The 25691-nt window shown below is 41.2% G+C and overlaps 1 protein-coding gene across 1 annotated transcript in view; it reads left to right on the forward strand.

Annotated features, from left to right (window-relative positions):
- The first annotated feature begins 401 nt into the window (after positions 1–401).
- Positions 402–25691, forward strand: part of PDLIM7 (PDZ and LIM domain 7) — a 109980-nt gene continuing 84690 nt past the window's right edge. The window contains exons 1-2 of the mRNA XM_018552411.1: positions 402–421; positions 640–744. Coding sequence (XP_018407913.1) covers positions 649–744 — 96 coding nt within the window. The 5' untranslated portion in view covers positions 402–421; positions 640–648. The remainder of the gene's footprint in view (positions 422–639; positions 745–25691) is intronic.

The following is a 25691-nucleotide window of genomic DNA, read 5'->3' on the forward strand; positions in this document are numbered from 1 at the left end:
AGCCTCCTGTAGACACCTATCATCCATATGCAACATATGTACTCCATATCAGCAGTCATTACTGAAGAGCGAACTTTCTCTCATTCTAATGACGTATTAGAGCAGAGTTGGGCTTTCTAGAAAGCAGCACCTGTAGAGCTGATCCTAGTGGAAGTATGGAGCCGTCCATTGTGTGTGAGGAATGTGTCCTCTCCATAGCCTCCCCCTTGTTCGGAGCTGGGAATGTGTGTGCTCCTCCAGTCCTGGTCCCTCCCAGAGTAAAGCATGATTCATTTCCCTGGATCCCCCGGCCCCGGCTCGGGTGTCATCTTACACTCCTTATATAGCCTGAGAGCCGGGGAGAGCTGGCAGGACTCATAGCTTGTCCTTCTTCCGCCTGCTGCTGCCTGCCTTGGGGTGAGACATAGGGGGACACGCTGAGGTGGATGGAGCTGCCATAGGCGCTGCTAGTGGGTGACCTTGTACCCTTGTATAGGGTGGTGGGGGGGCTTTACACACAAACTTCATTAAACTCTAGTCCGCTTCTATACACTTCCCGTGTATTTATAGAAGTCTAACCATTCTACTACTCTAGGGGTCTCCTTCCTTACTAGTGGGCTGCATTTCCTGCAACTCCTTCACACTCTATCTTTTCCACAGATTGGTGACATGGAGGATTACAAAGTGACGCTGGACGGTCCAGCCCCATGGGGCTTCAGACTGCAGGGGGGAAAGGATTTTAACATGCCGCTTTCCATCTCCCGGGTGAGTCACTTGTGCTTCCTCATAGTTACTGCCTTTTTGTTGTGTGTTTGCATGCGTTATCCATTTAAAGGTGAGAAAAAGTAGTAGTTGCTAGGGGCTTGTTGCCATGCGCTATACCTTTTTAATGCCCTCCCGTTGCAGCCTGTGCTGTTAAAAACACACTGAAGGTGTGAATTTATCAAAACTGACGGAATCTGGCAACCAATCAGCTTCAAGTTTAATTAACATGCTGAAGAGAGAAGCTGATTGGTTACTATGGGCAACTGCTTCAGATTCTGTTTGCTTCAGTTTTCATAAATTCCCCCCCATTGTGTAGCACCAAGAGAAGCGTCTGTCGCTTTTTTTAAGTTTCACTGCAGCACAATGCTTAGGCCCTGTAAAATATAATTGGATTTTGTCGTGCATTGGTCAATCGCACAAGTGTGCACAGGGACTCCAGTAGTTGGCAAGCACTGAATGATTACATCTCTGTTGCCGTGCAACTCTCTTCCTGGCTGCTATAAAAGTACCCAAGTGTGACCTTGAAGGGACACACAAGTTTTGCAGCTAGACAGTCCATAGAGATGGCCCCTCTGGCTGGAAAGTGTTCTGCCATCAATCACGTCCCTTCACTGCTGTGCTCTGCATTGCATCCTGAGACGGCTGCTTCGGCAGGCACCGGGTTAAATGCTGTAAAAGTTCCCCTAATAGGAATGCTGGAAGAAAAATAGAATGTGTGTATCCTGTTTCATGACAGGAATTCCTTCAAGCCGAGATTCCTATTTCCATGACACATAAGAGGTCTCTCTGTTTTACATGAAAGGAAAATTATAAGCAATTTACTTTTTTTGATATGGAACAGCTGATGCTGAAAGTAATGTATGATGGAGCTTGGCGATAACCCGTAGGGTGCAGGGCTGCCACACAATTGATGTTGAAAGATTGGCGGGTGAGACTTGTAGTTCCTTGGTTGCTTACTCCCTTTAATTTCTGGGGATAGCCTCAGGTCTTAAAAAGTTTCTGCTTTCCCAGATTTTTTTTTATTTATTTCCCAGATTTACCCAGATGAACAATAATGTCCCTCTTTTTCTGCAAGTTAGATTCAGTTCATGGCTTCGTTTATTTTATTCAATTTTTTATTATTGTATTTTTTTCTTTTTTATTATTTTTTCTTTATTTGTTATTATTACTTTTATTATATTAGTAAGAAGTAAAGACGTTTTAAAACCAAGAAGTAAATCCATCTCTGGTAAATGGAGACTGTGAAAATTCTGGCTTCAGGTTGGCGTGTGATTGGTGGAGAATTATCCCTAGAAATCATTTTAAAATGTTGGCAATGATGGAAGTTTCATAGTAGATGGAGACAGTGGGGTTGATTGACTTAAAAGAGAACTATGGGGTAAGTGTTTTTCTCCATAGTTCTCCTAATGGTCATGGGAGGACATAAACTAGCGTCCTCCTGTCACCCAAAGCTCAGTATATCGCGAGCTACAGCTCGCGGTATACTGAGACCGCCGCAGCCGGGGCGGATCCCGACATTACTGTCGAGATCCTCCCAGCTGCGTGAATGACAGCTGGCTCTGCCTATCTAGAGGCAGAGCCAGCTGTACCCACCCCCTGCCCCGTCCGTTCGGCCAGTCAGCGCTGGAGGATCGGACAGGGGAGGGGAGGAATCCTTGTAAGGAGCCGTGAGTGACAGTCACGGCTCTCTGCAGGGACAGGATCGAGAAGTGAGCGAGCAACGGTATGTGTTCGCTCACTTCCTGATCTATTGAGCCGACCTGTGACAGTTTCATTGTCACAAGTCGGCTCGAACTATGAGGCTGAGTGAAAATCACTCAGATCATAGTTCTCCTTTAAAGCTTTAGAATGTTTATTGACATCATAATTCTTTTCACTTCAGATGCCCGATCATGTGCAAAGAAATAAGCATTTGAAAAAGTGAACATTCTCCTTGCACATGCTTGGAGGATTGAAGTGAAGGGAGCTTCATCTGGCTAAGTGGACATTCTACTATATGCAGGGCTCGAAAATCCACTCGTCTGCTCGTCTGTGACGAGCAGTAAATCAACCCAACTGTGAGTGTTTGATTCTGGTTCTTCACTAACTTTAGGAGGCATATTGTCAGGCTTGCTGAGCCTTGTAGTTGTATGTTGGCTGGAGAGAAAAGGGTTAGCCAAGGTTGCAGTGGTGAGCCCATGCAGCCTTCCACCCTTGTGACATTCTAGTGGCTTGCTGCCTTTTTGGGAACAGGTTCTGTCTTGGTATTAGAAGGGTGAGCAGGCTGAAACTCTACGACTAACGTGTGAAGAAGTATGTGACTCTAGGCAACTGTGTGGGTGTCAGTGATAACTATAGAACGATGGGTGGAGGTCTAATGTTATGTTCACAGGTCACTCCAGTTTTTTTTAGTTTGGAGTAACCTGGTGGGGGTCTGAAAAGCCGAGTCTCTGACATTCATTTCACACCCTCCTCCCTGGGTGGGGCGGCTTTTGTTCCTAACTGTGTTGATTTTGCTTCTGTGCCATGTTCAGACAATCATTTCCCTTCACACTAAGCATTTTGTTCTGCCCTTGTGTTTGTTTCGGGGGAGGTCCTGCCCAGACAAGAAGACTCAAATTTAAGACTGTTTTAGAGTTTGGTTCCCTCATAACTTTTTATTTCATATTAATTACAGTCTTTAGTTGCATCACAGTGCTTCTTACATGGCTAGATGAGGTTTGAAGGCCTAGTCTGTGTCTTCTGGACCTGCTACTGGTCCCGGCTTCTCTGTATTATAGATATTGCAGGCTAAGGAAAAAAAAATAAAGCACTGACCAATTAAAGAATCAGAACACAGAAGGATGTACCTAAGTTGCTGCGTGATATCATTTGATGTAACAAACTCACCATTTATGGAGTGAAAGAAGTACCAAGAAGTATCTGGACCACAGTCAGATGTGCTGAAACATTTGCCAGTTCTCTACTGTTTTATGATGACACAGCAAAGATAATCTAGAGCCAAGTATCAAACCCTATAGAGAACCTAGCAAGCATGTATAGTGGATGTGTATGTTGGATGAAGATGATTGGAAACATCATTTCTAATTGGATAAAGATGATCTGAAACATCATTTCTAATTGGATGAAACGTTGTTTTTAATTGAATGAAGATACTCTGAAACATCAGTTTTAATAATCAGGCAACAAATAGACTTTTTAAGCAAATCCTTAGGGTCCCCATATATATGATATGATTTTCAATTTATTTGTCCATTTTCATCTGGTCTGGGTAATGATCTTGTGTTTCTGGGTAATCCCCTAGTTTGTTGGTCAGCTGCTATCATGGGAACACATGATCAGGTAGCTTGGAAAACCTGTCCAGAATGCTATTTTCCTCCTTGATAAGCTGGTGCCTGCCCCCTATTGTTCCCCCTGACCCAAAAGCATAAAGAGCACACAACTCATTCTGAAGGTGGTTGGACTTTGCCTGCAAAATCAACTGCCCTCTGACATCTTTGGACAGATTTACAAAGCCCAGAGACATCTGATGAGTAATAGGAGCGGGACATGTTAGAGAACCGTATCTAAATGCTGTTGTAGTTACCCCTAGTAAGCCAGTATCCAGTGCTGAAGGTGTATGTAGTGTGTCTCAACTGCCCTGATCCTTTAAGCACATCTAAACACAAACACAAAAATGTAATACATTCCATCTTACTAGTCCTTACATGTACCGTGTTTCACCGAAAATAAGACCTACCCCGAAAATAAGACCTAGTACTATTTTTGGGGAATTGCTAAAATATAAGACCTACCCTGAAAATAAGACCTAGTTTTGACCAGGGCCAGTGGTGGCATAAGAGGGAACTTGAAGTGCCGCAGGAGAGAATCAGTGGTGCCAACGAAGCCAGCGTTAGAGGAAGCGAGGCGGCAGCGGAGGGAGCATAAGCTGATGCCTCCTCTATAGCGCTGGCTCCTGTCACAGACAGAGTGATACCAATGCACTCTGTCTGTGAGGAATCGATAGTGAAAGCGCGCTTCGCTCATTCTGGTTACCAAATTGCTCTTCGAAAGGTACGGCACCTCTGATTGCCCTGATCACCCTATTCTTAACCTTGCCATTTCGGATGATTTAATTTGGATTTGCATTAACTTTGAATTGATGTACATTACAAAAAAATAAAATAAGACCTTTCAAAAAAATAAGACCTAGTGTGTTTTTTTGAGCCAAAGAAAATATAAGACAGTGTCCTATTTTCAGGGGAACACGGTAGTGGCAGCATTTATTTTCTTTTTTTTTTTAGCCAACACCTGTCTAAGCTACATGTTAGATGATGACAGACCTTATACAGGGTTGATGACACTGTTCACCTTCTCCAGGTTGGCAGTGGCTGGGACCAGCAATTGTCCACTCAGGCCCATGCACTGCATCCTGGGAGGAGGTCACATGGGAAAAGTAAGTAAAAGTGGATAAAGTGACGGGCTAAATGACTCTGTTAGTCTGCCGTCAATGGGAGAAATGAGAGGCTACTCTTGATATGATTAGTTGCTCAATGCGATGGCTCATTTTTAGGAAAATGATGACTGAGAAGTATCCAACATTCGTCCTCCTCAGAACTAACAAGACTACAAAAGTGTACTTAGTACTGTAAATCTTATATATCAATTAAAAAGCTGTGAACATACTGAGGGATATACAATCATCCTTGAAAAAAATAACGTCCGTCTTTTTAATGGGCTCATAACATTTTCTGGATACCGGAGAGCGGTGTGTTACCTGCTGGTACAAAGAATGTGGAGAATCTAAGTGACAACCCTTACTGCAGCACAAAACGCCACAAGCAAAGTTGTATAGACTCCTGTAGCGTAGATTATTAGAGAATGAGTAAAGGAGTAGTGACAGGTGTGTCCATAGGCGCTCGCAGATACATGCACAGACTGATGTTATGTATGAGTCAATGCATTTACAGCCTTGCTGGGAGTAGACATCACAACTCGTCACCTTTACTAGAGTATCATTCTTTTGAAGGGGTTTCTCTTATCTGTATTGTCTGATGCCTATAAAACCTGCCTAGATGACCCTTATGTTACAAAGATAAAGAACTGCCTATTTAAATGACTCTTGGTCTTGAAATGAAAGCTCCAATAACATGTTTTTCTTGTGCTCAGTAGTTCAGTCTGCCAACCCCTACATCATCACCATGTCATATAATGACGTAGGGGCCAGAGGGAGCAGTCACAGAGTGCATTAGAGGAGCAAGAAATTGACACTCACAAAGTTTGGTCTTTGAAGAGTCTCAGGTGGTTGATACTTTTAGCTTTTAGACACACACCCTATATGTAGATGTGATTATCGTAAAGTGACACTAATCCCAGGAGTCAAATCTTAAAAATGCTTTCAAGTACCTTAACTATTAACACAAATGTATTTTATTTATGTATCACTCAGCTGTAGATCCTCAAATAATCTCTGAATTGGTGCTGACACTGTCCTTCCTTTTGGAGGGTGGCTACTTTTGTTCCCTATGGTCCCTGTGTGTTATAAAGTAGCCACCGCCCCAAGTTCACTCTCCTGATGGACTACAATCTCATATTTTTTGTACTAATATGTATTGAGATTGTAGTCCATTGCTGTAGTGAGCTTGGAGCTGTAGCTACTTTACAACACACACAGACAAAAGTAGCCGCCCTCCAGAAGAGAGGACAGTGTCAGTCCCAATTGAGAGATGATTTGAGGATCTACAGCCGAGTGATGCACAAATAAGATACATTTTTGTTAATAGTTAAGGTACTTGAATGCAGTTTTAAGATTAAACTCGTGAGTATAGCGTCATTTATTGTAACTAGCATTAGCAATTTTTCAAAGTAAACAAACTTTTTATAATTATAGGTTTGTATATACACATAGAGGGGAATTGTATAGACACATAGAGGGGAATTGATCAAAACTGGAGCAGGGCCCAGGGCAACCAATCAGCTTCTCTCTTCAGTTTGTTCAGTCAAGATTTGAAAATGAAAGAGAGAAGCTGATTGGTTGCCATGCACAGCTGCTCCAGATTTTGTCTGCTCCAGTTTTGATAAATTCCTCTCATAGTATGGATGCATTTTTTTCTTATTACATATACTTGTCCTGTTTCTTCTTTGAGAGCGTAGCACAGTGTTTACACTTTAAATTGGAATTCCAGCCAAAACCTTTTTGGGGAGCGAAAAAAGGTTTAATCAGGGTTTAACTGTCTGCATTTTCATTGGGGTCATAACCTTCAGTTCCTTGAGTTGTCAGGAATGCCTTGCCCTGGGAGGTGGAGAATATAATAAATAAGCTTAATAAACAGGCAAACTCATGCAGATGCTAATTTGAAAACATGGATAACAAAAATGTTCAGTGGCTATGTATGTGTGTTGCTTATTTGTTATGGTCAGGACTACAAAATGCAACTTGAAAATATTTTTTCGTTTGGTACATTTGAACTATTGGTTAAGAATATTTTGTTGTCATTATTTTTACCCAACAGATACAGCTTCAGGCATCTTTTTCACATGTGTTTAAAGCTATCTTTATTTCTTTGCTGAAAACAGCTTGTTGTTTACAGAGCTTAATAGCTGAAGTTGAAATTTAGACATACAGTACAAGTTAATGAGTCGGAGCAGGGCCTCCTCCCACCCACAACACCCCCCTTGCTCCTGATCTCTCACATGGCTCCTGTGCAAGGTTTCAATCAGAGAAACACTGTATAACCTTTTCTGTGCTTTTTCTTTAGAAAACCCATAATCTGTGAATCCTGTGTTGTGGTTGCACTCTGTAGTAAATCATTTTTTGTTTAAGTTTTTGTATACTTTGTAAAAGACAGGCATAAAAGATCAGTTTAAATATGTATAAGCCTGACCCACAACCATTATAGTTGCCCTTCAGTAGACCTTATAGGGATTTTATGTAAAGAGAGAGCTACACATAGTCTGAAAAACAATCCACTCTTCAGGTTCAATATCTACTTCTATAGATTTTCTCACAGCTCCTATTCAGCAAGATTGCAGATTGCCCTGTCTGAAATACAGTACTTATTGGGGCGAACCTTCTTCATAAAACTATGACACAGCATGCATGCTGCTTTTTTCAGCATTTGTTCATCTTTGTGAAATAGGACATATTTAGGCATTCTGGGAACGGTTACAGATTATTAGATACAACTGATCAAATTGTCTGCACATGGATTTCATACAGAACTATGTTCCAACTATTATATCAGACAAAAGCGGTTGTATCTTAGCCTAGGGTAACAAAGGCTGGGATGTCTGTGTAAACCTCTGGAATGATGTGTGTTTTGGCTGAGATTTTATTGCTATGCAATTAGACAACAGCAAACTCGAGGTTTGAATTATAAGAAGTGAAGGAAAAGAAGACATGTTGGTGCCTCTCTCGTCTCCCTGCAGATACTGGAATTAATATTTCAAGCTGGTGTTGAAAGCATTTTTTTGCATCATTTTCACTGCTTATAATGAATGATTTGGCAGTTTTTACATTTATCACCACGTTTGGCTATGTGGAAATGACCCAGCAGCATTCATGTGTAGATAGACGTCTTTATACATTTTGATCCTTTTTTTTCTTAAAATGTTACTTATAATCTTTGCCACCTAAAGCCAGGCTAAATCCATTGTTTTCAATGGATGGGAGCTGGAGACCTTCTTGCTAGGAGGAATTAATTGTTCTTATTTCACCTAATGGATCTTGCAATCTTCACAGTCTACCTTTTTCTTTTACCCATAACCTTTGCACATTTTACACATAACCTTTGCACTTTGTAACCATTGTTTTTTTTTTTCTTTTTTACTTGCCATTGACTTTCAGTATTTGCATTTTGAACCTAAAATGTTCAATGAATGGTTAATATGACAACAAAATTAAGAGCCATCATTATTGTGCACCTTTTCTAAACAGTCCTTTTATATAACGGTCTTCATTCCTGATAGATGTGACTTTGACAGGACTGGTAAGGATTGGGGTGGCAGAGATGACAGCTCACATGTTTGGCCATCTTTGTTGGGGGGAAAGACTCTTGGCCTGCCAAGTATTTCTCAGCCAATTATCTGTCATTCTCAAGGAGACAGAAATAGTGCTAAGGGTGTCTGAAGGCACATAGACATCTAATTATATTAGCTTGTCGCCTTGCTTAATAGGTGAAAGAAGGATCGAGACTATCAGACCACCATTAACTGTCAGTGACCAGTAGTACTTATGCAAATGCTTCACTTTATAAACTGAGCAAGAAGAATTACATTTGGAACTGAGCTAGTGTTGTATACAACACTTGTATTTCCCTTTCTCTATTTTAAACTTTTGGAGCTCAAAAGCATTCTACCGGAAATTACCTCTACATATACAGTACATCTTAAAAGCTAAGTGCATCCTAATACATTTAGTAATGCCCTAACCCTGTCAGTGCATATGATGGGCTGAGAATGGAGACTGGCCATAGAGAATCATGTAAGTCTGCTCAGCGCTGAACTGTACTGATGTAAAGAATGTAAGTGCAGTACTTTAGAGCTGTTCCTAACCCTCTCCTCCAGTGTTTCTAAACTGGCTGCTGGGTGTACATAACAACAGAAAGTGTTGAGACTCTGCACATTTCTCTGTGGTTATGAAGGATCGGCTGACGGGGCAGTGGGGTGCTCTCTGTGTTCTATCACCCAGGAAGGAAACAAAATCAATAAGATTAGGGAATGGGAGTTTGTATTTAGGTAAGTGAGCACTGACCATCAATGTAGAGTTTACATAATACTACAACTGATGAATGGTGGGGTTAAATATTACTCCCAGAAACCACCAATGTGGGAGGTTTAATAGTACTGCCATTGACAGCAGTGCTGGGGGGTTATTATTGCATCTACTGACACCAACACTGGGGGTTATTATTGGAGCCACTGACATTAATGCTAGGGGTTAATAATACTGCCACCTGGAATGGTGCTTATTTTATTCCAACTTTCTCTTTCATGTTTGTTTAATGCATTATAAATACATATTTTGCATTCTCATACTTTTATTGTATGAGTATAAACTTTCTTGGGGGTATGGAAGGTTTTGGAAGAATTTAGGGTACTGGTCTGACTAATCATCAATTGAGTAAACACAGTGGTAGATGGGCAATAGTAAGCAACCTTTCTATTGATCTAAGAGCTGGCCCCCATTTACCTCTGTAGAGAATGGAAGTACGCACACTGTATGTGGTTAGCACTGCAACATACAATATTGAATTGGAGCCTCACAATGCAGTGTTCATGTGCATATCTGTGATAACTCTAGTGCCAAATGGAAGCTGTCTTGCATTTGCAAACACACATCAATGCGATTTCCTGGAAGCCAAGCCTCATCTCCTCTGCCCTTTGATACATTTGAACCTTATATGTTACCAAATAGTTTTTCATTTCGGTTTGGCAAGATAAAGTGAGACAGTTCAATTCAATTGTTTACTCTGCCTCGGAATGTGTACTGTAGCTTTTTATACTGAGTGTGCAAACCAGAAAAAAAAAAACTTGCACAGTTTATTTACTAACAAATTGTAACATATTAACTGTAACAATTACACTTATGTCTCATTGCTACAAGTATGTCAATATTTTCTGTTGAACATTGTTAAAGTAAACCTGTCACAAACCAGTGTAAGGCTGGCTTACACCTATAGATTTTCGATCGGAAATTTGCGTTGCTGCCAATAACTCTTTTTTGATTTTAGCTCAAATACGCCATCATGCACACAAATGTCGATTTTGATAATCGTTCGTTAGCAATACTAACTCACTGAATTTTGACGATCAACATAACAGATTTTCGTTTGTGCATGTGCAGTGTTGTTGCTGCGATTTTGTTTTTTCTTACGAAAATACCACTAATCCATCGATTTTCGTTCTATTCGAAAAATGTTTTCCAGCCTGACTGATCGAGGAAATTCGAACGGAATTACAGTAAAAAATAGTGGTGTCCCATCAACTGTTCGAATTTTGTTCCAAAGACCATTCGTGGAAGATTTCCGAACGAAAATCGAAGAGTGTATGGGCACATTAAAGGGACATTAAAGTCAAACTTTTTTTCCCCCCTTCCCAATCCTGCTGTAGGGACTTACCTTAAATAATTAGATCCATGAACCCATCGCACTCCTGACCGCTTGTCTCCAAGGAAAATCAAATGGGTGCTTCGGTGATCAACGGATGGCAACCGTCATATAACAGCAGAAAACAGGGACACCGACACTCCAATGTAAGCATGAAATAAAGTCTTATTTATTGAAGAAATACGACATGTCACAAAGATGCGACAACCGTTTCGGGGTCACACAGGATCCCCTTCCTCAAGCAATGACATGTCTTCATATAAATAAGACTTTATTTAATGCTTACATTGGAGTGCCGGTGTCCCTGTTTTCTGCTTACCTTAAATTATGTCTCCTAATCTGATCATCTTCTTCTACACTGTCTTTTTCAGCTGTCCCTCCAGCGCTGGGGCAGGTCTCCGATCCAGCGCTGATTCCTCTGTCCTCCTCTTCTCTCATGTCCCACGGAATCTGTGCGGGTGCACGCTGCTCCATATACTTACCTTGTGTCTCTCCTCGTCTCCCGGCCGAACATCTGAATTGCGCATGTGCCCACCCCAAGGTCGTTTGCGGCCGCCCGCGAAATTTTCAAATGTTCGGACGGGAGCGCGCAGCGGAGAATAGTAAGTATTAAACCTTTGAAAATTTTTTTTTTTTTCCTAATCGTTTTGCATATAACTACTGCTTGCTAGCACTAGATATATGCAAAAAACATGCGAGGGTTTAATAACCCTTAAAGTCAGCTAAGCATAGGATGAGAAAATTGGGCTGATTTACTAAAGGAGTTGAGAATCTTTATGTTATAATAAAATCTTGATTTTCCTGCTTGAGGACGGGGCACTGGGGTGGGGGTAAGGGGGTTGTGGGGCTGCATATGCATATAACTTCATCTGTCTATATCTCTGGACCTGCAGATGAAATGTAATTTTTCACTTAATGTAACGTCTGCTTGTGCATTTTATTTTTGAAATACTCAGCTTGAATTGCTTAGGAATCGACTCTCTGTCTATTCACACTGAAGTGAAAATATTCTTTACCACATTCAATGGCAGGAAAGTGCAAATGACTTCACAAACGTCTGGACAACTGTGATAACTTAGCAAGGGCTGAAAGTTACCCGGCTGCATTTGGCTATTGAGCACACCCAGATCTCCAGACACAACAATCTGTTGAATTGGCCGGCACCAAACAGCTGTGTGACACATTTATTTCTCAGGGAAAAGGTTCTCCTATGTTCCTAAAAGCATCAGTATAAAACAAATACATTGAGGGGAATTTACTAAGATTAGTTGCCATGCACAGTTGCTCCAGAGTGTGTCTGCTCCAGTCAGCTTCTAGCTTTCATTTTTAAAGCCCAAATAAACAAGCTAGAAACTGATTGGTTTCCATGCACAGCTGCCCCAGATTCAGTCTGCTCCCATTTTCGTAAATTCCCCTCTGTCCCTCCCTTATTATTTAGACAGAATAATTCCATTATGGTTTTCACAAAGGACGAGTCAGTTTGCAACTATTTTCTCAATCATTTCCTAAGTGAATTTAACTCAACTGAACAAACTATTTGTTCAAGAACAAGTACACCCAAAATACAACCTGGCTTTTCTAAAAGATACATGGGGAACATTAAGAGATGAGAATGCTAAGAATTTAAATAAGTCCAATCGCTGACCAGCAATGAGAAGGTAGTGAGAAACTTTCTTGCATACAACAGACGACCTGCAAATCTTTCCATTAAATACACCACAGAAAGAACATTGAATAGGATGAGCTAACTTTTTACGATAAGTTTACGATAATCTCAGTATGAAATTAGATGTTTCGTGATTATTTAATAATTCATTATGGTCAGGAAAAAATAATTTTCTTGTTTTTTAGGTTTTTGTTTTTCATTATACGAGATATTGCATTTAAATATTTTGTACTTCCTTACGCAGCCAACAGGTGGAGGTCTCAACTCTTTTTGAAATGTTTTTCAGGCTACAGTAATCTGTTAAAAAAAATGCCAGATGTGTACAATATCTCAAGCTTACATTTATAACTGTAAGTATACACATTCATTTCTCATGCAGGGCAAAGTTATTAGTTTATTACTATCCCCCACAGCTGCCTATATTTGCCTTTCCTATCCAGCCCTGCTACTTTGTTTTCCCATAGCAGGGAAGAGAAGAAGCTCGTAGTAATGATTTCTACAGTGTAACAGTGCTGAGAAGCCAATCACCAAGTAACAGTGCTGTCACAGTAAGGAAGGGCCAGTACCACATGTACCACTACACCCACAAGTAGTAAGTATGTCACTTTACTTCACTGGGCCAACAGAGCAAAACAAGAGTAAAAGTAAAGCGGTTATAGGCATCTGTGTGGGCTGGCATCGATGTGAACCTTTGCCCTGTATGGACAAAACACGTGAATGAGGTCCTCTTCCGTCCCAATTACTGCTTTCAATTTTTGGATGGCCTAATTCATTTTTAGTCAGAGAGCGAGAGAGCGCCATAAGGTAAAGAGCTTCTGCTGAGCTGTCTCTTTAAACCCTTAATGCTCTTTGAATTCTGTTGCATGGGTGTATCTTGTATTAAATGTTTTTTCTTTCTTGTTCATTGAGAGATGAAGGATACGAAGACGAGGCAATTGGGTCATGCTGCCCTCTTCTATGGTAAAACCCTCCCACCCCAACATGCCTCAGTTGTTTTGCTAGTGTCCTAGAAGAATAGTCATCTTTCCTTTTTTTTCAAGTTATTTTTTTTCTTCAATTAAGACTTCATCTACAAGCTGCTTGAACTGGTCTGCAGCTATCCAGATCAGTGTATCCTGAGCAGCTTTGGAGGCTGAACCTGGCCACCGCTTGACTGGATGATTGCAGGACGTGCCTGGAATGTGACCATTGAGTACTAGGTACCGCTATAGGGTGCTTTCCAGACCTCTGTGTACTGTAATAGTTAGCCGTGGAGTGCTTTTCAGGCCCAGAGCCGTTGCACAGGGTCTGGTGTAACCTATTTTCTGAAGACTCATTTATGTGTAGCCTGTGTTGCCTGAGCACTGGGAGCTACTTTGTTTATTAGCACCGATTTCTGTTATTTTTCCACAGGAATGGTTGTAATGCTGAGGGAGTGTTGTGTTATTAAATGGAGTGTTGCGTGCAAACACTCTGCACTTATGTTCCTGCCATTGTGCATGACGTAGCACCTTCCCTGTACTGCTTCTTTTCAAAAGAGACATGCAGCTTCACAAGTTAGTCCTTGCTGCACTTTTAGTGACCTAGTTATCCAGCTAGTTGAACCTCTCATGCTCCCAGCAGCTGGTTCGTGAGTCTCCAAGGTTTTACCTTGTATTTGAGTAAAGTTGTCTTGGCTCGAGGTGCAACATGTCATATTCCACCTTGAGTCTGTAAATTTTTCTAAACCTTCCTTAGTTCTGTTGGTTGTGGCCCCTTCCATTGTTTTAACCTGAGGTGACTACCACAATTATGCAGGATTTCATGGGCCAGATTGCATCTTTGATTGCTGATTGTGACCGTAGAAGCCATAAGCATACCTCAACACTTCCCCCTGCAGAATCATTATTTGACCTTCCTAAAACCTTTTGCGGCTTCTGAGCCTCCTGCAATAAAGGCCCTATCTAAAGAAAAGTCTAAAAAATACTTCCTAGATGATATTGTCGCTGAGGAGTCACAGGCAGCTTCCACGGCTCCCAGAATTAGTGAGACAATTTTGGCTCTTATTGATGCCGGGAATGTCAGCTTAAAGATGTCCCATCATAGTAAAGCACTGAAGATTCCGGTAGATGATGCACCAGTATTTGAGGATCCCATAGGTAAATATTTTTTAAAACCTTGTTTTCTCTGGCAGGCCCTGCTTTGCAACCTGCCATGAGCATGATGTTAGTATGTCAAACATTAAGGGAATTAACTAGACTAATGAGAAGGGATCAATCTTCCCTCCACGCTGATCCTCTATTTGTGGAGCACTTAGAGCTCATGCTGGCAGTCCTGCATTACTGTGTAGGGGGTTAGTGGACATCTCCTGTCTTATTTCCTGTATGAGTCTCCTATCAGTGAACATGCCAAAAACTCTACAGTTGAAATGGTGGAGCTGGCATGTAAATTGCATTTGTTCTACATGCCCTTCAAGGGGCATTGTCTCTACAGAGTTGTCATGGACACCCTCATCAAAAATTTAATGGGAAGTAAGAATACACATGTACTGCATGCAGCAGAAGTTGCCTAGGCCTCAAACCACAAAGACTTTCTCCCCCCCTCCTCCTTGAGGCCAAGAAGAATTCCTTTTGTTAATCCCAGGCTTCAACCTCTAAAGCCAAACCTAAGCCAGGAGCTCAGTTTTACTGCAAACTTTGGGCCTCTAAATCCCCCAAACCTACAGACCTCTTTGTCATGTCATGTACAAGTCCTCTTTGGCATGAAGTGATGCCCACACTTTCCATAGCTTCCTTACACACCGATCCTCTATGTGTGAAACTCTTAGAGCTCATACCTGAAACCTTGCACTACTATGTAGAGAGCATAAAGTTTGCTGTCGGTACTGCATTGTTACAAAACGCAGGCATACTGGGAGTGGGAGGCGTTATATCAGGCTGGTCACTGTTTTTTGTTTGCGTTTTTTTGTCCAAATCCTTTTGTAGGTGGTAATATAACCCAATTTGCTCTGAAACCCATATCCTTTAATAAACTCCAAGAAAAGGATTTTAAAGTGAGTACAAAAATCTAATTATTTCTACAACAAAGGTATAAATAACAAAAAAGACCTAAAATCAGTTCAAAGACATATACACTTAAAACAATTGCAACATTTTCCACAAAACCAATATACTTTCCTTTTAAAATATATATGTCCATCCCTTTAGGATGGATTTGTCCCTTCTCCTGCGTGAGTCATTTGCTTTGTAAATTATGTCAAAGTTAACAGCCCAACAAGGCTATCTATATTCTTCAGAAGGGGGTACATGAGTGGTAATTGTTTGGAAGGGTCTGAATTTTGTGAAGCCCTTTAGTTCTAATTTAACATGCAATCTTACATTCTGTCAAAGTGCTGGAACTTGTTCATTTATATCCATGAAGGTTATTAATAGCTGATTTATTTGAGGCATCATGCATTGAAGTTTAGAGGCCTTCAGCATCTGTTACTTACAGTACATTCCAAGTTAAGTAAGGATGTTGAAGAAGAAATAGGATCTGAGCAATGTGTGTAATGTTGAGAGGTAGAATATCAAAAGTGGAGTTAGATTTTGTGAAGTGAAAGAAAGAAACCCCAGGTCAATTACATGTATTGCAGTGATTTCTTCAGGCTTTTTTAAGGGCTATATACTTTTTCAATTGAACATCAGTAATATAAATCTTTGACTCTTAAACCACAAACTAAATACAACCCAGTAGCTTTTTTTTTTTGTATGGAATACTCTGTTGCTGCTGCTGGGCTTGCACAGGCTGAAATGATGTTTGGAAATTCTGTTTCTCTATAACTCTCAGGCTGGGTTCACACCTGGGTGTTTTTCAGCGCTGATCGAAGCGCTGAAAATGCTCAGCAAGTGAAATCCCACGAATCCCTATGGGCATGGTTCCCACCTGGGCGTATTTCAGCCCGTGGAAACGTGCTGAAAAACGCCCTACGCCCAAACAAGTACAGGAGCTTCTTTGGGGTGTTTTTCCGCACGTATCCATTGGTATTCCCGAGTGTGGCTCGGGTTAACAAAGCGGTAACCCCGAGCCACACTTGGGAATACAGCGTAGGACTTACCTTGTCCGCGATCCCCGCTGTGTCCTCTGGCCGCTTCCGGGTTCCGTCCCTTGTGAGCGGCCGCGCCGCAGGGGGCGTAACCGGCGGGAAGTTTAAAAGTTTTTTTTTAAAAACCCCGAAAAAAAAGATAGAGAAAAAAAAAATCATACCGCCAGGGAGGTATAAAAACGAGCGTCGAATGCGCGTTTCACTGAACGGAAAAACGCGCAGAAAAAACGCGCCTATGGTACGCCCAGGTGTGAACCCAGCCTCAAGTCTCAATAGAGGCAGTTGTCAAGGTAAGGACATGGGGGAGTGATCTGTAGTAGACCACCCTTTGTTCCCTATGAGCCACAGACTTCATTTAAGTTTTAATGGAAAAGTGCATATCATCTTTAGCACATTTTTTCAAAATGAGAAGCTGTGCGGGCAGGATGAGATCATTGCTGAGCTTGTCAGTCAAAGCAGCAAACGTGTCTGTTTCCCTGTCTCATGACTCAACTGCTTAGCACAGGTGCAGGGAGGAGACATGTCTGCTGAGACTACAGTAAGCTTTGTTTTGCAGCTGCATACATATGCAGGGCTATTATTTCCCTTTACTCCTGTAAAATGCATACAGAACATGCATACAAAAATGTTAAACACCAAAAAATAAAAACTTGTATTAAAGGGCAAATGATTACACCGAACAGGCTACTCATATTACACTCAAAGCATTAGGGGTGGAATAAAAGCAACTCTGGGTATTGTCCATAGTAACCAGTTAGTTACTAGCTTAGAGCTTAACAATGAGAGTTATTATATTAACCATCTCAGTGCCAGAATGTTACACCCCTTCCTTTTTCAGGCCATTTTTCAGTTTTCAGTGCTGTAATAGTTTGACTGACAGTTACTTGGTCATGCAGCAGTGTATCCCAATTAATTTTATGTCTTTTTTGAGCCACATAGAAATTTCTTTTGGTGGTATTTAATAACCAATGAGTCTTTATTTTTACTGTATAAAGGAAAAAAGACCCAAAAAATTTAAAAACCTTTCCCCTTTCTGCTATAAACATATCTAATATTAATGTCAGGACAGTACAGATACCCCCGAAATGACTCATTTTTGAAATGTAGACAGCCCAATGTGACCATGTTTTGCCACAGTTTGGCACTCTGTGCATTTTGGCCGTGCAGCGTGTAATGACATTGTGATCACAAACTCTTGGCGTGCACACCAATGGTAAATAGGATGTTTTTAAATGACCATTCAGAATTCCCACTCCTTCGATCAGCTTTTTAACTACAATGGCTGGTCTGGAGATAGTCAAACAGACACATTTCTTTCTTCATTTAATTCTTGCCTTCTCTTTATACTCTTGTCACTCTGTTCACAGCTGAGAGAAGTCATGTGTAAGCTCCTGTCATATCCCTGTTTGGAATTTTCATAGAGCTGAGAACTCTCTCCCGGCCCCATGCGTCAGCGCTGGGCCAGTTACCAAGCACCAGTGCTGTCACATAGTAGGAAGGGAGTCAGTCATGTGATACCAGTATCCAGAAGTACCAAGTCATCTTGGCTTCTGGGAGGGAACAGGAAGGCAAGGGAGCAAGGCCAAGTAGAATATGTTCAGGGGGGATAAGCATTAAAATTAACTTGTTGCTTTGCCCTGCACATGCAAAGAACAGGTTTATTTTAATTAGCTGTATTAATAGCTGAGATATGGGGTTCTAAATATTAGCAAATTCTTTACTAGTGGTAAATATTATCCAGTTCTTTAGTGAACATTGGTGGTTGTTCCCAAACAGTTTGTTATTCTTTCCAGCATGGGCACATTACTCATGCATTTTATTGAATGATGGAAAAATAAATCCTGTTTTCTGTAATTTGAAGGCAATTTCACCTTGCATAATGGTCAATAGGAAAACACCCATAATATACATAAGTCTTGTTGCAAGCAATTTCACAGGTAATTACATACAAAATTCTGGTGAAATGGTCACAGAATGAAAAGATACTCATACATTATTGCCAGACATTTGTGTGTCGCTACTGTGCAGAGCCAGGTACTTTTGCAGGGTTTTTGTGCAGCCTTCTTGCAGAAAGGGTGCTCTGTAGATTACCCTATTCATGTGAAAGGAGTGTAAAACTTTGCATTTGCTGAGCATGGTTTTCTATGAATAAAACACTTAACATACAAACCAGTGTTGGAAGGAGGTGAAAGCAACAAGACCCCAGAGTAGAGAAGACTATGCCGCTTATTATTCTTGCAGTCTAGGGGCACATTTCCATCTCCCCAGCTCACCTCTCTGCAGTGTATACTCATAAGAACCCACAGTCTCTGATTTCTCAGTAGCTGCAGTGCTGGAAAATATCAACTCTGAGCATCTTTTAGTTCAATACTGTTTAGCTTCTACAGTCCCAGAGTATGCTGTGATGTGCAGGGCAAGAGTGCAGAGAATTTGGGAATGGGCTTTTTTTTTTTTAGCAGTAAGGGGAAAGGGTAAGGGTTTGTTCAAGCCCCCTACCTTGGCCCCAGAAGTAGTGATTTTTTTTTTATTAATCGCTTTTCATTTTTATGTAAATGTTTGTAATATTTCATGATAGTTTAAGCCGTGTTTAGAAATATGACGCATAGGAAAAACGACTTAAATATAAACTAGATTAGACAAGTTTCTTGAAATACAGCTGTTTGTCTTTCCTTTTTATAGATCTATACAGTCTGTTTATGGTCTTGTTTCTCTTTCATAGAATCCAGGCTTCCTCAGTTTTAAGGAAGTAATAAGTTACACAGCATGAAGTAGGTGTGTTTTAAATAAATGTATTGGTACACAAAGGCCAACATTTATGGGTGATTTTTGAAAATCTGATAATGGCATATGCAGTTGTGTTTTAGCAACTAACTTTCTGTCTCGAATTTTTTTATAGATTTTTCTCAAAATGACTCACAGAATAGCCCTGTAGGGTCACGGCGTCAACAAATTGCATAGAACAAGAACAACATTTAGGGTTGGTTCACACCACAAAGTCTGCGTTCCAGAGCAATCGGCCACTGGAACGCAATCCGGCCGGCTCCCTGTGTATAGGGGCGGTCCGCACCCGGAACGCAGGCATTAGTGCCTCCATTTACGGTCCAGTGCGATCTACAAAAATAGTGCTTGCAGGTGCAGGCGATCGCACTGCGGGCAGGGGGCGTGGTTGCGGTGCCATTGACTTCAATGCACCGCCACGCCCCCTCCCAGCCCCTGAACGCAGGGAGCCGACCGGCTTACGTTCCTGTGTGTTCGAGAGGCTGAACGCTCTGGAACGCAGACTTTGTGGTGTGAACTGGCCCTTATACAGCATATTACAGCAATATAAGTAAATAGAGCTGGAGGGCCTGGTAGAACTGTGATGATTCAAAGGATAACCTAAACCTCGGAAGGCAGAGGAATATCCGAGGACTACACATTCAAAATCCAAATTAGCCTCAAACAGCCAGTTTAGCAACTAACTTTAAATGGGGCCCTATCCATTCCACAAACATGTAAACATAATGGTAGCTTTATAATCTTCTCCCTCTGCTCTTTGAAAGGTACTCCTTATTTAAAAACATACAGACACAACAGTGCTGTTATATGCTTAAGACTTCATTTCCATGTCTATCCATATATGCCTACTGCTGTACAGAAACAGTGACACATGACTGTCACATGAGATGTCTTTTGGCTCTGATTGACAACCTGTACCAGATGCAAAATAGCAGGACCTAACAGGGTAAGAATTGGATCTCCGGAGACAGACTGGATCAGTGTTATTCTTTATCGATTATGTATTGTTAGATTGTTTTATAAGCTTAATAGTTCATATTTGAATATATGTTTGTAAACATTTACAGGGGAAATTGATGGTTGAATAATATTTTATATCTTTATTTACATTCAGACTGCTAAAAATCAAGTTTCAAAGCATTAAAATCTGATCTGTATGAGGAGGCAGCCACAAGAGTTAGGACCAAAGTTTATCTATGTAATTAAATGACAGTCACCGAAGCGTGCCATTTTCAGGTAGTCTCAGCTGCACATCCTGCATATGTGCACTAGCTAAATAATAATTCAGACTTTTTAGAAAGCCTGTCGGGTTGCTCTTTTTCCTGCAAGATGAGTGGAATGCTCATGTTTATGGATTAGTAGATTCTCCCTCTAGTGCCTGTATTTGTATGTTAGACACTGCAGGCAGCATCATGTCCGAATGGCTGATTTAAGTAATTAATTACAGATTAAGTAGCCTCCAAAGCGTTTTGTTTGCAGTGGTATTCTTTAGACTGTCCTCTGAACAGAGACTTGTACTGAGGCTAAGGAACGTTCAATAACTAGCCGCAATAATAAGAAAGCAAAGCAGCTCTCCATACTAGACCGGCATTAATAGCAGGCATTTGAGAAACTTGAAATGTAAAACACTTACTAACCATTTGCATTCAACACGTGTTTACGTTTCTTGGTGTTTAGTGTGCTTTGATTTGGATGCTACAAGCAATGTTCGGCAGGTGTTGAAGCTTATGGAGACTTCTTTATTCCTGAAGTAGATTAATGGGGAATTCTTCCCAAATGTCTGTTTGGGAAGTATTAGGGAAGCAAAGGGAAAGTGTTTAGGAGGTGTATAAACTGGATTTTGTATGATTCCACAGGATTGGTTAACATTTCTGTAAAAAAAAAAAAGAACGGTCATAAAAATTACATGCTTGCTGAATGTGTCACAGAAGTGAACACTTGATAAATGTATGGGGCATTTGGTACCTAATCCTGAAAAGACTAACCTAAAGGAGATCTTAGCCCAAGACCAAAAATGTAGTATATTTCAGCTCAACAGCCCTTGGATGTGGTGGTTGGATTAGTTTCCCGTTTTCAGGTTGAGAACTTTATATGTAAGTACTGAAAATACCTGTTGATCATGACAGAAATGCAGTTCCTTGTCACTCCATGTGAGTTGAGCAGATAGCATAAACAATGTTTTCTCTCTTTTGTAAACTACTAGTTCAATCAATCCACATGTAAAGATAAACAAAGGCATACATCTTTGATATCCAGGTGGTGTGACAACCATGGCCCATAGGGAGGAACAGGCTGCTGCGTGCAATTACATGCAGCACCTGTACCTTGCGGGATTGCGTCTCCTTCTGAGAGTGCATGCCATACGAATGTGCACTCCCATCTGAATGAGCCCCGCTAAACAGTATGTATGGAGGAATCCCTGCTGCCAGCTGTTGCATTCAGCGGTCTGCTGAATACCCAAATACCCGAATAGTGCCTTCATCTGACTCATTTCTGATGAATTACAAAGTAGCCCTACCTACTACATTTCTGATGAACTACAAAGGACACTCCAACAGTTATTTTGTGTACTTATCAAACAGATATTACAAAATGCTTTCAATAGTATATTTAGTAGTAGGGAGTAAATAAGAGATGTTCATTGTTATGGTTTTTCATAACTTTACAGTGACCACTGTCATAAAAGGTCAGTTATCAATACCAACATCAGCATCATATACTCACCTTTCCTGACTTCTGTGCCGCTTCATATCCCTGCCAGGACCGGGGAAGGAAAGGCTTGTGTAAGCTCCAATTCTAATTGTCTGAGCTTACACAGGTCTATAGACTCTTCCACCAGGCCAATGTGGAATTACTGGGCCAATGTGGAGGCACCAGTGCTGTCACAATGGAGATGAGGACCTGCATGTGAAGAACCTGGTGTCCACACTTTGAGGAGATAGGTATGCTAGTTTATACATATTCCTCAGAGCCTGCAACTTCTATCTTTGTCAGATTACTTGTGATGAAACCAGGAGATATTTGTAGCTATGACATTGAGCTGAGTAAAAAGGGCCTGCTGTGTCAATTAGTACAGAGACTTGTTGGCTTACTTTATATTACATTGCAGAAAGCAAATGACGATGTGCAAAGTACACTAACAGTTCCCTTCTAAAGTAAGCCAGCTGTCTTGTTGTCCTTAGAAATACGATTAGCTGGTGTGTAGCTTAAGCAACACGGAACATGTCCTAACAAATTTATGAAGGCTTGATAAATAAACCAAAGAAAATCAATTAATATGTAATCAAAAAGCTTATAAAAGCATAGACCTGGAAAATATGTGGAACATCTAGGGCATTTCAGTCATTCCTCTCCCAGCTTGCTGTTCTTTTAACCGAGCAGTGTGAAAAGCTGAAAACTGGATTCCACAGGGATTATAGTGAGCCACCTTCGGGATAAATGAAGGGGTGGGACAAGTTTATTTCCATGATTTTCTCACTCCAGCACAATTCACACTTGCCGCCACCGCTCTGATTGTTATTCATTGCTAAACACTGTTTGTGTTTATTTGAAATGTTTGGTATGTCAGCAGAAAACACAAGTTTTAACACAATCCTTTGATGACATAATTGCAATGCTGTAAATATGCCCACAGACACGGGATCTGAGCCTGCAGCCTCTGATGTAACTTCAAGGGAAACAATAGCACAGTTCCAGTGAATTCAAATGCACAATTATTGCTATAATTTGGCCTTGAAAGGGAATTTGTACATCAGTTCCCCAGTTTTACTTGTTTAATGTTCCTGGTTTTGCTCATTGTATTTTATATAGAAATTTAAAATGCTCCCTCCAGTGGCCTTCTGAAAGTCAGGGAATGTATCTACCATGTCTTCTTTAAGTGCATATAATCCAGGGGTGGACATATTAATATGGGATTCAGGAGCCAGTCTATCCAATCCAGGAGCCAACTCCATTGACAACAACTAGAGAAAACCAGCTGTAATTATTATTATTATTATTATACAGGATTTATATAGTGACAACAGTTTGCGCAGCGCTTTACAATGTAAGGAAGACATTACAATCACAATACAATTCAAGACAAGATGGTAAGGAGGGCCCTACCTGTGAAGTTTTATTAAGGAGCATTGACTACCTGGCTCCTAGGATTTTTCCAGCCCCGGTGTAAAACCTTACAATGAACTTCTCCTATTTGCTCCATTTTGGTAATTTTGTCACACAATGTATACAGCTCCTTATAAAAAGAGAATTACTTGGTTAAAAAACATGTAGGAGTTTCTTTATCTTTCAAGGAAAACGACTGGATCAGGTAATGGTATTCTCATGACTGCGGCTGGCTTGTTAAGACCCTGTTATCTTTTTCAGTGTAGCTGCTACCGGTCTTCAGAAAAGCAGTTTGTAGGTTGATTTCTTAAACACCAATAACATGGAAGCTTGCACGATAATGTACACAAGAGCACGTCATATGTCATCAAGCTGAACTGTCAGCTGTAAAACTGGGCTACTCTCCCTTTTCTATGCAAATCAATAGCATTTGTTTCGTCAAGTGGTGGACAATCAAGTTGGGAATAGTTATATACCTTGTTAAAACCACTGAACCAGGGGGGTTATTGCTGTTAGTGCAGTACATAGCTCTTTACAGCGTGATTTTCTATTGGATATTTTCCAAAAAACTGGTCATTCAGAATCTTAAAATTTCATTTTTATACCTTAATCTGTTCTATTAAATTCCACTTTATTTTGAAGTATGCTGCATAATTCAAGACTAACATGATTGTTAATATTAACAAGGTTTGCCAACAAATGAGATTGTAAATGTTGTGATTCAACTTAATTTAAATCAGTGGTTCTCAACTCGTGGGTCGCGACCCAAAAGTGGGTCGCGACACCCTCTGCAGTGGGTCGCGGCGTCATGTCTGAATAGACCGGCCTGAGACTGAATAGAGAGGGGGAATTTGTAGTTCAGCCTGTGGAACCTCATGATATGTGATATTGTTGGAATCATGTATGCCCTACATTCTAGGGGATTTGGCACTAAAAGCAAGGATTGAATACATTTATTTCATTAAAATGCACAGAGATCAGGGACGTGCGGTCAGGGGAGGCAGGTGAGGCAGAGCCTTACCTAGTAATATAGAGGAAAAAGTCTGAAGCTGACAGCTTTTTCTCCATTCAGAGCGGCTTGTTACAGGTTACAGAGCAGGGAAATCCTCCCCGCTCTGTAACCTGTCATGGACGGAGCGCTGCCTGTTAATTACAGGCAGCGCAGCATCTGGCTTTTGACAGGTAGTTCGGTTACACAGCAGCGGGCTTCCCCACTGCTTGTGTAACCTAATTATTGAGGAAAGAGCTGTCACAGCCTCTACTCTTTGTTAGAGGCGTGAGCTCTGTGGATGGCTTGGACCAATGGCAAAATGCCATTGGTCCAAGCTGTCCAAAAAAAAGAAAAAAGCCACTGAGGCCATCGATCTCGATGCCTCAGCAGTGATGAGCAAGTGAGGGACAGGGAGGCTCCTCCCTGTCTCCTCCCTTCACACTAGCTTGATGGGGGCGGGGCTTTGGTGGGGGCGGGGCTTTGGTCGGCGCTGATGGGGCGGGACGTGCTGGGGGCAAGGCTGAGGAATGCCTCACCCGGGACCAGAGGTACCACACGTCACTGAATTATACGTATCTTAAGTAGGCTGTCTGATGTGTAAATTTTTTCCCTTTTACATGGTAAAGAAATATAGGTACTGGTAGCTTCTACAGTTTGAAAGTACCAAGTATTTACCTGGTAATCCTCGGAATAACACTATTCCTTTCCTACGGTGGCTACTCTCACCCCTCCACTTTGTCTATGGAAGGAGCCATGGCTGTCACTAGGGTGCTTTCCTGATTTGAAAAGGGATCTAAAACCGATAAGGTTGTTTTGATACAGTATATCAATTTGGTCCACAGGAAGCTGCAAGGACACTGGGATTTTGCAAACAGTTATTTTTCTGAATAATGAATGCAGCCACCACATCTAAGAACTAGTAAGTAAGGTGCAATATATTCAATTTTTTGGGTTTAGATATCCTTTAATTAGGCCATAGATAATCGTCACCTGATTTGGCTGATTTTCTCTGGATCAGGTGAAAATCTTGTGTCTGAGGACATCAGAAGACACTCCTGTCTGATTACTATTGTTTCCCAGTAGAAATGCCTTCTCCATAGGTGTCTTCCTGTGCTACCTCTTCTGCTATGTGTGTGCTATATGTGTGTATGTATGCTATAGAGCAGGGGTAGCCAAACTCCGGCCCTCCAGCTGTGGTGAAACTACAAATCCCATGATGCATCTCTCTCCAGGAGTCATGTCTGTGGCTGTGAGAATCTTGCAATGCCTCACGGGATTTGTAGTTCCACCACAGCTGGAGGG

This window comes from Nanorana parkeri, unplaced genomic scaffold (assembly GCF_000935625.1).
Source record: "Nanorana parkeri isolate BGI_ZX_2015 unplaced genomic scaffold, ASM93562v1 scaffold87, whole genome shotgun sequence".
Lineage (NCBI taxonomy): Eukaryota > Metazoa > Chordata > Amphibia > Anura > Dicroglossidae > Nanorana > Nanorana parkeri.